Source organism: Periplaneta americana, chromosome 13 (genome assembly GCF_040183065.1).
Source record: "Periplaneta americana isolate PAMFEO1 chromosome 13, P.americana_PAMFEO1_priV1, whole genome shotgun sequence".
Classification (NCBI taxonomy): Eukaryota; Metazoa; Arthropoda; class Insecta; order Blattodea; family Blattidae; genus Periplaneta; species Periplaneta americana.
The window spans coordinates 9,969,426-9,983,407 of NC_091129.1; the positions used below are offsets into that span (position 1 = coordinate 9,969,426).

A 13,982-nucleotide genomic window follows, 5' to 3' on the forward strand; every position below is an offset into this window, starting at 1 on the left:
AAAATTTTTTTGAAAATTTAATTTACCAGAAACAACAATAAAAGTGGGCGAGTGATTTAAAAATCCATACCGCAGGAAGTTTAAAATGGCGACTCAACATCCGATAAGGGCACAAATGCCCACAAAATCTTGTGCTATGCATTCCACACATATCACAGAGTATTTTAAAGTAAAAATTTTTTTTTTTTTGAAAATTTACTCATTTTTCAACAAAAAATACCATTCTCTCCCCTTAAATGTTTTAAAATATTGTTTTTATAATATAAAATCAGCATCATTATTGTTTAGGTTCTGTAGAATATTCAATTGCAATGGGAGTGTAGAAATACTTCGTAATTTTATCCATTTAGTTTGAAATAAGCCTATCTTATTGTCTCTGTTCTCTGAACATTTAATTAAAATCATGTTGTAGAGTTTGTTTTAAATTTTCTAAGATTTTGTGTAACATGAAATGAGCATTGTTCATTTTCCGTTCTCTAACACAGTTTAAAGACAAAAATTGAACAGTATATCATCTCTATTTTTTTACGAGTTTAAAAACAATGAACATGGCAATGACCTTCCACTTTCCTGTTCAAAACAAGTCAGGTGAAGGGATTGTTCAAAGCAGCACAACTAATGTGCACTCCCTACTGACTATGTTGTTGCACGATCTCAATTCATGTACAGTGAAACTTCCGAATAGCGGACACTGCCGGGGAAAAATTAAATGTCCGTTATTGAGAAGTGTCTGCTATTTAGAAAATCGTTAGTATGTATACAGTACATTAAAATTTCTCATACATATTCAACACTATATTTTACAGTACAGTACAGTACAGTAGACAGTGAGATTGTTTACAGTATTCATCCAGAGAGAAATTGTACCAGTAAATGTTTTGTAAATGAATTAAACATCACTAACCTGAGTTTTTCCCATATTAAACTTTGTGGCCAGCTCGCGAACACTTTTTCTTTCAGTGACAAACGTTTTTGTGACATTTTTAATGTGACTTTACTTCCGAACACTCAACTTGACAAACTAAGAAAGTACGGACTGTTCACGTACAGTATCACAACTAACAACTGTGCTGCTTACCTTCAATAAAGTACAAGAACGTTCAAATGCACGATAATGGTTGTTGCAAAGAATTCCATTTAATTTACAATCGTCTTTTTCTTTTTTTTTTTTCTTTCATGCTGTCCATTATTTGGAAGTTTTAATTGCTGTTGGGAGATACATTTCAGTGTCCACGTCCGTTATTGAGAATGTCCGCTATTTGGAAGAATTTTATCATAAAGGCCAATGTTATTTTGCAGGGGAATTTTAAAATGTCTGCTATTGAGAAGAGTCCGCTATTGGGAAGTGTCCGTTAAGGAAAGTTTCACTGTATTTCAAAATATATAGCTAAATGAAATTTTAGTTTTCTGTTGCTCTTTACTAAAGGAACCATCTACCAGGATTAATGACATTAATTACTGTTCACCTGTATATTATAAAAAATAATGGATAAAGAGGACAACCTTGTCGAGCACCTGTGTTTGAAATCACTGAAACAAAATCAGAGATATTTCTGTTATAGTGCTAGTACTTATCTTTATTAATGCCATTCATTGTCATTATTCTTATTCACCATCATGACCACCTCCAACACATCTTCATCATCGTCTTGTTTTTCAAAAGATGCTCAAATTGCTAAGTGTGTTGTGGCTAATATAAGAAATAATTAATGTTTGTTCTGTAACCATTGTGATTGACAAATATTTTCAGTGGTTGCAGTCACAGATGTCGGAAGTTGGAAAGAATAGTATGGGACGTGGGGTGAAGCAGAAATTTGTACATGAACTGTTGGTACTGTTATTTGCTGTCTGGCATTCCCATCCCCTTGGGAAGAATGGAGGATCCAATATAGATTGGGAATCTCTTGGTGCAGCTCTGCTGAAATACAGAGAAAAAGTGGACTTGTCAGCAGAGGCCAAAATTAGTTTCAATAAGTTGGCACGAGTTTTGGGGATTAAATGGTAAGTATACTTGGCAGTGTAAACTTTCAGAAACAAATATTACAAACATCTGGATTCGGTGGAGTACATTTGGCATCTGAAATTGACTTGTTCCCTTTCATCATCATATGACTGTTAAGATAAGCGTTCACTGCATCGTATCGCACTCCTCGTACGAATCGCACGTAACGGATATTTTAAGTGCAGTGCGTTCACTGTAACGGCTTCACCCATAGCCTTCTCTAGTCATGGCCCGGCCCTGATAAATGTGGCAACGCCGCAGCACGTCCTATCAGCCCAGCAATGCGCCATATGTTTCAGTGTAAGACTCTCTCCTCGCTTGTGGATTTGCGCCTATATTTCCATTGTTATGTTTTTGGTAACAAATTTTTCATAACCATGATATGAATGAATACGTGTAGTGCCGAGCTGCTTAAGGAACTACGATAAGACATTAAAGACAGAAGACTAATATTATAAGTTGTTTTCGGTTTCCTAAAGATCCCGAAATACGTAGTAAATGGATTCGTTGGGTTCCACGGGCAGATTGATCACCAACCAACATCTGTGGTATGAAAGGAACATTTGCATTTCTGAGCTTTGTTGGGAAATACATGGACAAGGACGGAATGATGAGTTTTCGTAAACGCGATCATCCAGTTTTATGTGAAGGTGCAATTCCGGATATGTTTCCAAATTCTCCTTCCTATCTAAGCAGAGTGAGTGGAACCAAATGGAAAAATCCGCGACAGAGGAGAGAAGAAATTGACAACCGCCTTACAAACCGAAAGGAGGGAGACAGACGAAAAAACCACGTGTAGCATTTTTATAATTTTTTTTTTTTTTTTTTTTTTGGAAAATATCAATGAAACTCTCTAAAAAGAAGACGGGTCATTATTTAAAAACGATTCTTGTTGAATAGTGTATGAACTAGACGTAACTAATGCTCCTAAAATAACTCTTAGGATTGGAATAAACAGGGATTTCAGTGTGGAAACGCACATGAATGGTGGACGTCTACCGAATGAAGTTTTAATATGGACGGCCTCTAACTGTAGAAATTCTTTGCTCAGCTTCCGTCTCTAATAGATTTTTGTGATTGTTACTTTTCATCAGATACCAATAACAAAACCACTGTTGTATTCCAAATTAGTGCCTCGCTACAAAGTTTGAAATTGTTGTTGAAAACGATGGGAACTGTGATGAAAGCAGCTTAAAAAAGTTTGATCTTTTATGTAACAAGTTTGAGCTTATACTTACGAAAAAATCTAAGTACGATGTAAATTAAATTATGTTTTATTTAACGACGCTCGCAACTGCCGAGGTTATATCAGCGTCGCCGGATGTGCCGGAATTTTGTCCCACAGGAGATCTTTTACATGGCAGTAAATCCACTGACATGGGCCTGTCGCATTTAAGCACGCTTAAATGCCATCGACCTGGGCCGGGATCGAACCCGCAACCTCGGGAACAGAAGGCCAGTACTATACCGATTGCACCACCCAGGGCGACAGTATGATCTATCCTCAATAATTGTAAACTCTTTTTTTAATTTATATCCGGAATGCCAAGTGTTACGATGTGACTAGACTCAAGAACATCTTGTCATTACCGCACCCTCGATATCCTAAGAAAACGTTCCTCGTTGTTTCAATATCTGAGAATAGACAGCTCTTGGAACATGTTAGGCAGTAATCAGAGAGCGAAAAAAATGTGAAAATTCAAGTAGATGAAATTCAAGTAAAAGGAACTTAGACTACAAAAATGGACGACTGTTTGAGGTTGCTGCAAATAAAACAGAATATGATCTCGCATAAAGTGTTGTATCGGTAACGTTTTTTTAATCATAGCTGCATTTTGGTAATTTTAAAAAGGTGGTAAGACTTGTTGCGGTTAAACAACTTACAGCAGAAATATGTAAAGATAACTTACAACAAATACATGTGTGTGGATTGCAAAACATTGTGTATCATAACTGACAATAATAGGGTGAATCACATAATGTTTAGTGAACTCCCTAAATATTCAGGAAGTCATTACTTTTCCTTTGAAATAGAAGAACGATGTAGCTTATGCTTTTCTCGCATTTAACAGCTATGCAACAGGATAGGACGGCATCTAACGTGCCATCCGACGTTGCCATGTAGTGTGGGCCGGGCCATGACTAGAGAAGGCTATGCTTCACCTCATCACTTCATCGGATTCCCCTATCAACTGTTTAAAACATGACGTCGTATGATATTGACATTACTGAAAGCAGAGGAGTTGAGGTTAGGTATATTAATTACGTCTGTTAGCGAATAAGAATTTGTAATTGCTTCATGTGTCTTAATTGAAGAGGAAGAAACGAAAGAAATATTGGTTACATAATATATTTGCAAGAAATGAGTTGATTACTGTAATGGGAACGCCTCAAATTATATAATTCTTCGCAATTTTCTACAAGCGAAATAAGTTTTCCGTCTGCCATTTTGGCGCGACACTGAACATGGCACAACATAATAGTAACAGTGGACCAATTAAAATTGATTTATTAAAGAAGGCCATGATCGCACGCATCGGAAAAGTTGCTCATCCGAGAAACGTGGACGGATTTGCCGATAGGCGATGCGTCCGATACGATGTAGTGAATGTGGTTACATAACAATTACAGCAAAGATAGTCTTTTTCAGATCCGTGCGATTCGTCCGATGCGTGCGATATGATGTAGTGAACTCTTACCTTTAGATGTCTCTGTGCTTTAAAAAACTAATTATAGGGTGGATCGAAAAGTAACGCACAACAATTTTTTGTGGCAACGTATTTCATAGGCAATTAAAACAAAATAACGTATCATTGTGCTAACCACATAATACTTCCATTCTGTAATTTACAATTCATGTTGGGAGTGTTCAGCTAAGCCTCGTGTTAATAACATATATCAACATATGATTGATTATTTATTCCGTCAATATGGCTTAAGCAATGAATTACATATGAAAGAAAACTATTGATGTATTACATCCTATTTGCAAGTAAACATCCAAGCCCACAACTACACACGGTTCTATTGCTCTATTAAAATGAATACAAACAACTTGTCATCAGATTGCAGTTTATTCCATTAGACTGTTTACGGGCAAAAAACACATCCCTTCTGTTCAACAACCCATGTATGATGATTAGACTCGCATGATGTTATACGAGAGCATTGAACATTTTACGAGAATTCCACTCCCTCCATGAAATTAGTTATACACGCTTTTATGACTCCACATTTAATAATATAATTAGTATTTATATTGATTTTATTGTGATCATCACCTTATTGGCAACAATATATTTGAGATATCCATACAAGGGGATCTACTTTATATAATTATGTAAATTCACATTGTTTCAAATTAAATTTGTTTTTAACATTTTGACAGGACATTTAATGTTGGTATGGATAATATTTTCAGAGATAGGTTTGGAAGTAAATCCAGAAAAAACAAAGTATATAATTATGTCTCGTGACGAGAATATTGTGCGAAATGGAAATATAAAAATTGGAAATTTATCTTTTGAAGAGGTGGAGAAGTTCAAATATCTGGGAGCAACAGTAACAAATAAATGATACTCGGGAAGAAATTAAACACAGAATAAATATGGGAAATGCCTGTTATTATTCGGTTGAGAAGCTTTTATCATCCAGTCTGCTGTCAAAAAATCTGAAAGTTAGAATTTATAAAACAGTTAAATTACCGGTTCTATATGGTTGTGAAACATGGACTCTCACTTTGAGAGAGGAACATAGGTTAAGGGTGTTTGAGAATAAGGTGCTTAGGAAAATATTTGGGGCTAAGAGGGATGAAGTTACAGGAGAATGGAGAAAGTTACGCAACACAGAACTGCACGCATTGTATTCTTCACCTGACATGATTAGGAACATTAAATCCAGACTTTTGAGATGGGCAGGGCATGTAGCACGTATGGGCGAATCCAGAAATGCATATAGAGTGTTAGTTGGGAGGCCGGAGGGAAAAAGACCTTTAGGGAGGCCGAGACGTAGATGGGAAGATAATATTAAAATGGATTTGAGGGAAGTGGGATATGATGATAGAGATGGATTAATCTTGCTCAGGATAGGGACCAATGGCGGGCTTATGTGAGGGCGGCAATGAACCTCCGGGTTCCTTAAAAGCCAGTAAGTAAGTAAGTATGGATAATATTGACACCATTTTATTCTAGTCATGGCATTTTGAAATGTAAAACTTGTTTGTAATTGATTTTAGATGATACTTCTATCTTGTACCTGAAGATGCCCCACTAGGGGCGAAATACATTAGTATCAAGATAAAATAGGATGTAATACATCAATAGTTTTTTTTCATATGTTTTTCTTTCATATGTAATTCATTGCTTAAGCCATATTGACGGAATACATAATCAGTCATATGTTGATATATGTTACTTCCATTCTGGTTGGATGATCGTTCACCTCTCCTTCGGCATGTGAACGTGAGGCCAGCAGCCGGCTAGTTGGTCTGGGCCCTTCAAGGGCTCTGGTGCCACGGATTAAAATATGCTTTTATGCAAAATAAAGTTGCATTCATTTGAACATAAAAATCATGATCAATGAAAAAGATCCACTTGTACAGGGACATTATTTTATTTTTACTTCAATTTTTATTGTACCTGAGTTTTTGAATGTACTTCACTCCCACCCCCTCTACTAGTAAACTTCCAATCGTCCTCCATACAGAACCAAGGCCGCGTATACTGAGTTAGTGAGTATAGTACGTTTCAGAAATATGTTCGCGTTTTCCAGTCACGAAAGAGCTTTCAATATTGAATTATCTTTTCGCACAGGTACTGTCGCGTCCGTTTGCCGTTTGTCGCATCCCGGTTCCCCCCCCCCGCTTCTGTTCCCTTCTGTAAAGGCTAATGGCTGGGCTGTCTTAGCTCTTTTCTGAAAACATAAATTTATGTTAGGAATTGGACATCTACGTAATATTATAAAACTGTTTAAAATAACTTAAATAAAAGGGTCTCGTTAAGCAATTTATCACGTGATTTCCTCCCTTTCTACGTCACTGCAACAAAATCACTTGGACGGACAGTAGATAGCATGTCTGAGTAATTTTATCATTTCGGATTGGGCAGAAGTGAAGATTGAATTTACAGTACGTAAGGCACTCTTTTATAGAGTAGGTACAGAATTATTTGAACATGAGTTACTAGTACGAAGGACGAAACTGGTAATTGGAATTAGATGCAATAGTCTATAGTGCGATAATATGCACAAAAGAACTGAAACCTGTATCGAAATGAACGGCCATCATTTTCAAAAATGTGTTTAAATACCCACATTATGATTTTTTTCAATTTAAGTTCATTCTCTAAGTTGTACGCTAATCTGCTGTAGACAATATAATATACACTGCATATGAATACGTCCACATGGACAGCTCAGTTCGTGAGTAAAAACACTTATTGTTAATACTGTACTGTATATTGATTAAACAAAAACCTAATGAAAATTATCAAACTCAAAATCGCGATATTTCCTAGTTTACGTAAATGGATGAACTACTTTTCTTCCCTCCTATACCTAGTAAAGTGATTTCTTTGTATTTTACGCCAGTATCATCGAACTCCAGTCGTGGAAGGGGGTAGCAAATGGTGTTTCTGGTTCTCAAAAGTTAATCCAAAGGTATAGCGGTTAATATTAGAAATGTTAGTAAAAATAAAATGATGTCCCTGTACTTTTTCAATGTGCCAAATCAATAAAAACATGCAATTATTGCATGAAGTTCTGTGGTCTAGTAATCACTATCCTTGTGGCATGACATCTAAGAACATGTGAGCTGTTGTTTTCAGTGGTAGGATCGGTAAACAAACATGACATCTCATAGCAACATGAGTTTCAATGTAGATTTAATATTGCAGCACTGATTAGGCTTTTACGTTGAATATGCATGAGATGTGGGTTAAATTGAATGATTATGTTGAGAGATGAAATTAAAGTGGATAAATGTGATAGAGTTAAGGGGTGATATTTCTTGTAATACATAATTCTATTTAAAGCTATAACCTAAAAGATACATGTTTATATTGAGTAATTTTGGCTGTATTGTCACTGTAACATGGGTTAATTATAAGTCTATGTTTATAATTTATCTGCCATATTATGTAATTCTCACCGTCAATATAATATCACAAAGCCCTGCTATCATTCTGAACAAAGCTATCCCATGTACTACCATGAGGACTGGGCAAAATTCTATCCAAGTATTTCAAATACAAATACAAAATACTTCAAATGATTGTATTTGAAATACAAATACAAAATACTTTTAAAAAATTAACCAAAATACATTTGTATTTCAACTACTCAAAATACATTTGTATTTCAAATAGGTACTCGATAAAATATATAGGCCTAAAGAAATAAGAATATTACTGAAAATCGAAAGTATTATATTAACATTAAAAGTATTTTTACTTCGAAGTTTTATATAAACACTGTAACTGAACTTCTTCCTTTTCCCAGTCACCAATGAAATTATGCTACATGTGAATAATTACTGCTCCCTTTGAAAACAACCAGTTCCTCAAATGTTCATAAGATAAGGATCCCCTTGCTTGTGAATGAATAAATCCTGCAAAACAGAACAGTCTTTCTACAGGCGTAGAGGAACACAAACTTGTATTATATTTATAAAAGCTTGTTTCACTGTTGGGTAATTCTCTACAGTGCACAGGGTTGTCCCTTTGCCACTGAAGAATTGTATGAGCTCATACTCCACAGTAGACAAGTTCTTTTCTTTTTGCTTTTCAAAGTCTGTTTTACTTGCGTTGAAAACATAAAAATTGTTTTCATCGTCTGAACTAACCAAAGATGTAGCAGACAACTGCTCAGCTGATTTCACGCACATATTCTGTGCCTCTTCTTATCACTTAGTGAGGAAATGTCAGGTAGCCATCTCATCTTCAATGATGGATGGAGCAAGCTGCGAAAATAGCTCAATTTTCTTCTGGGATCAGATCAAACATCACTTTAAATCTTGATGAAAGTGAACTTATTAGGATTGGAGTTACTTGGAATAGATGGCGTAGATTACTAGGTAACAGAATATGTAATCTGTTTTTAAGGGAAATTAATGTGGACAAAAGTTGGCCGTAATAGCACATCTTCTCATTTGTGTTAAATTAAGGGCTACGGCAATGGGTTTCAGAACTGCACAATATTCTTCAAGGTACTTAAACTCAACATCTTTGAAGGATGGCAATCCCAGTTTTTCACATATACTGTTTACATCATGTTTGAATTGCAATATTTGAGATTTTGAGTCATAAAGAGAATTCCATCGAGTTGGGCAAGGAAACTTTAATGAATATTTCAAGACATCTGATATAATTTCTGAGTATTTGAGTCTCCTAGACGCATTCCATAATGCTAAACATTTAGCAAGTGTTGGGTGATGGATCCTTTGATGCTGTTGGAGATTTCTTCATGGCATTAAGGAAATCAGTTGTGGCAAGAAAACTAAGTGTATGGCTAGCACATCTGAAATGGATAGGCAAATAAGACAAAAGTTCATTCTTCAAATCCAAATCCAAAACTTGAAGGACAAGAAGAGGAAAAAAGTATTTTGAGTATTTGAAGTACAAAATACATCAATTTTATGTATTTAAATACAAAATACTTTCGAAAATCCTTACAAATTACAAAATACAAATGTATTTCAAATACTGCCCAGCCCTGACTACCAGTATATTGCATCATAATATGTCACTTAACTGCAATGTATACATGTTAAATTCACCGTTATGTAAGTGTGGGAATTAATTTTAGTTTATTGGAATTTTTTATTTATTAGATTTTATTTTTAATTATCTGGTATGAGATAATAATTATAGTATTCTTTCAGGATCCCACAACAGAAAGAAAAAAAATTGGCGACTAAAGAAGGTTCATCTGACTTGGAAGATTCCTCTTGTGATAATGCTGAAAATGACTTAAGCCAAGAAAAGAATGAAGAAGAGGAAACTCAAAATGACGTTGAAGTAACAGAAAAAAGTAAGAAACGCGATAAGAAAGAAAAGAAACGTAGGGAAAAGAAGAATAAACAAAACAAGGCAAAACTAAGGAAAGAGGCTCGGGAATTGCGGCTGTCTTCCTTATCTGAAGGACTTGAAAATGTTACATTCAGTGGTTTGAAAAGAAACGTTGAGGTTGACAAGAAGGAAGAGGACTTTGTAAACGAAATGTGTAATGGATTTGTAAATAGTGAAAATAAGAAGAAGATGCAAAAAAGAAAATCTGACGAAATTGAAGACACTCAAAGGACAAGCAAAAAAATTAAATGAAATTGTGGATTCTTTTCTTTGGCATGAGTGTCTGTGCTACCTTTATGAGTTTATGCTCATACAAGTCGAGGCTGTGTCGGTGGTTATGTCATCGATTTTTGCAGATGGTTTATGTTTAATATAAAATATTTATATAGATTTCTCTTTATACTTATTCACCCTCACTTATATTGGTCCTACTCATTATGTTATCCTGATTCTTGCACCAAAGCTTTCCCTGAAAAGCACAATAAAATTAGCTTTTGTAGAGTTGTGGAGCTCTGTATACTGTTGCCTGGAAAAGATTACTTTCAGTTTTTGGGCTCAAAAGTTATTATTTTTCCATTTTATTACTTTATTATAGCATATCTTTCGTCTTCATTATTTTGAAGGAATTTTTCAACTGTATGCCACAGAATGCTGCACATTGGAGTTAAATCGCTCGCTTGAACTCGGTCGAGTGTCGCACCCTCGAGTGAAATAAGATCGGTCGTGATTCGCTCGTAATAAATAGAAGCACAGTACAAGGTCATCTCAGTATGGAAGGCGACAGATAAGATACACATATGTTTTGCTCACACGGTAAAAATAAGGCTTTATTTTCTGCGTTTATGACAGATGTTTAATGGAACAGTCAATGGAACGTACCAAAACAGGAACATGAAGTTATAAATAAAATAGTATGAAAAACTTCGATATACAGTTATTATTCCTAATTAATAATTATTCAATGTTTGATTTGCCACATATATAATATGATAGGTCCATACATAGTGTTCCGCCTATATACTGCGACAATGTAGAAACGTTTTACAAAATATTATTGATATAGCAGTAGCCTAGATTAATAACAATATTAGTACAGAGATAACGTCACAGAAAATACAATAAAACAAATAATCATGCTGCACAACTGTTACAGACGCAATGATTGATTCACTAATTATTAGAGATTATTATTATTATTATTATTATTACTACTAGAAAACTTGATACAGTTCTTGCATTATCGTGATTGTGTTCTCCGTTTATAATAATTACATTTACATCCAATAACATCTATCAGATGTGGCATAAACAAAATCACTCCTGTGTGGGGGGGGGGGAAACATTTACCTACAAAATTTATAATAATAATAATAATAATAATAATAATAATAATGGCTTTATTTAACCTGGCAGAGTTAAGGCCTTAAGGCCTTCTCTTACACTCAACCAGGGTTAAAACTTGCTTACACAGTTGATCATAAAACTTGATCAGAATTAAGTAATTACATACTGATTACATAATGAGATCAAAAGAGGTAGTTACATAAAATTTACCTCATAAAATAAAAATAAACATAGTGAAATACATATTAATTTGTTAGAATCAGATGCGAATCACATAAAAAATAGCCGATAATTCAATAAAAAAAGAAAAATGTACACAGTAAAAATAAAAATAAACACATTAGTATACATATTAATATTAGATTACAATTAAATAGGACTTACACAATTAAATGAGAAACCGACAATTGAATAAAATGTACACAAAAAACAGATTAATAATAAAAAACAACAACACAGTGGAATACATATTGGCGTTAAATGATAAATAAACACAATTTAGATAATAAAAAAATAATAATAAATACAGTGGAACACATTTGCAACATGTTAGGTCTGGCAACTCATCATAAGATACTTTTCTAATTTACATTTAAAGGAAATTAAAGTTCGACAGCCCTTGACTTCAGGCGGCAGAGAATTCCAGTGACGAGAAGTAGCAACAGTGAAAGACGAAGAATAAAGAGATGATGTGTGCAGTGGTATTTCTAGCGTGTTGTCATATTGTGCCCGAGTATTTAAGTTATGATACCGAGAAAGACTGTGGAATCGGACAGATAAGTAAGAGGGAGTAGAGGTGTGCAAAATTACATTATTACATTTTAAAGGAAGTTTTGTAGTTGTACTATGGAGAGGTTAGTTAAACACTGCAAAGTTTTGAAATGATAAACATCTATGATGTTACTACACAGTTCATCACTGTAACAAGAACGAATGTCTAACGCTCGGCTTATACCGTTCGAGGATTTATCACTCATGACAATTTTACCCATCCTGCATATGCGCTACCTATTGGATTATGCTATGAACTACTTGGCGCTTGAGTGAAAACGTCCGATGCAGACCTCTGGTATGCCATATCTTTAAAATCTACACACATCAAAAAAAGTTTTGCATATTGCCGTATTACAGTGTTTGAACAAAAATTTGCTCGGTTTGAACTACAAAATCAATAAAGCTCGGCAAACCAAACAAATGTAGCAATTTCTTGTCTACTTTTCAGACAAAAGTGACACAAAACAGGTGTCCACAAGAAAAAAAACCTCAATCCTCTGAGGTGTCAAATGGCACTCTCAATATCTGATATGACCACCATGCTGCCCAATACATGCAACGACTCTTCTTGGCATGCTTCTTACCAGTGCATTCAGTGCCTCCCGTGGAAGATTGTCCCATTCCTTCATCGCTGCGTAAATGAGGGCTTGAAGTGTCTCAGGAGGGTGAGGACAGTTACTGTCGCACCATCAAATCTGTGCCCCCATAAGATATGTGAACTGAACCAAAATTCCTTCTCAGCCTCGGTAATTCATTTCTCTCCCTGTATTCCTATCTCTCTCCCTTTCTCTCCCCCACTACTCACAATTTTGAGCCTTCTTGCAGGACAGTTTATTTGCACTTGCAGTCCACTGTTTTCAACTCAACATGAATACTGTAGCACAGAGTGGCAGAAGAAATATTATTAAGCAAGTGCGTAATAGCATTTTGCGATGAAGAGAAACAAACAGATCAATATCTGTTTCCTATAAAATAAGGCAACGAAAATAGCAGCTGCGATCACTGGTGAGGCTTATCTTATTTCAATTGATTATATATTAAAATTACTTACTTAACTAATACTAATACAACATGTTATGTAATTTATATAGGCAGGTCAGAGTGCCTAATAAAGAAAATCAGGAGAGAGGGAGTCTGTGCAGGAGATGAAAAGCTAGAATCACCAGGGAGGAACTGACCAAGGGAACCTTTAATTCTTGTAGATGATATGGACCGATGTATTTTAAGAAGAAAGATACAAGAATTTTATACCGTGTAGAATGAAGTTCCGACATTGAAGAAATTACTGAAGGTTGCGAAAGAAGCAATAATTTCCAAGGTTGGAGAGAAACGCTACGGAAAGTGATTTGAAACATGGGATTTAGGTTTAAAAAATGTAGGAATACAAGATGTATTTTGATTGAAAGAAATTATATTGTAGCAATTATTATTAGTATGGAGGACCAGTAATTTCGACGGAAGTTTGGCAATATCCCTATGCAGCAAGGTTCATGGCCTGCTGTTTGATGTGGTGGGAGGAAAGCGGGTGGAATGGGGCGAGTACAGGCGTTAACTTTTTCAAAAATGACAACAGCGCTGATGGTCCGACAATACTGATCTTCTTTTTCAGCAGTGCCCAAGCTTCCTCTATGTAGTTTAGGTCTGGTGAACAGGCTGGCCACTCCATTCTGTGAATACCATTGTCATGAAGATTCACAATTTTGCCTCTGTGAGGCCGAGCATTGTCATCCACTAGAGTGAAGTCTTGACCAAAATGGTTAGCATAGCCTTGCACAGTTGGTGTGAGAAATTTGTCTCTG

At 35.3% G+C, this 13,982-nt stretch overlaps 1 protein-coding gene across 1 annotated transcript in view; it reads left to right on the plus strand.

The window, feature by feature from the left end:
• Mybbp1A (MYB binding protein 1a) overlaps nt 1-10,455 on the plus strand; it is a 75,572-nt gene extending 65,117 nt beyond the window's left edge. The window contains exons 16-17 of the mRNA XM_069842902.1: nt 1,751-2,001; nt 9,879-10,455. Coding sequence (XP_069699003.1) covers nt 1,751-2,001; nt 9,879-10,317 — 690 coding nt within the window. The 3' untranslated portion in view covers nt 10,318-10,455. The remainder of the gene's footprint in view (nt 1-1,750; nt 2,002-9,878) is intronic.
• The last annotated feature ends 3,527 nt before the right edge of the window (nt 10,456-13,982 follow it).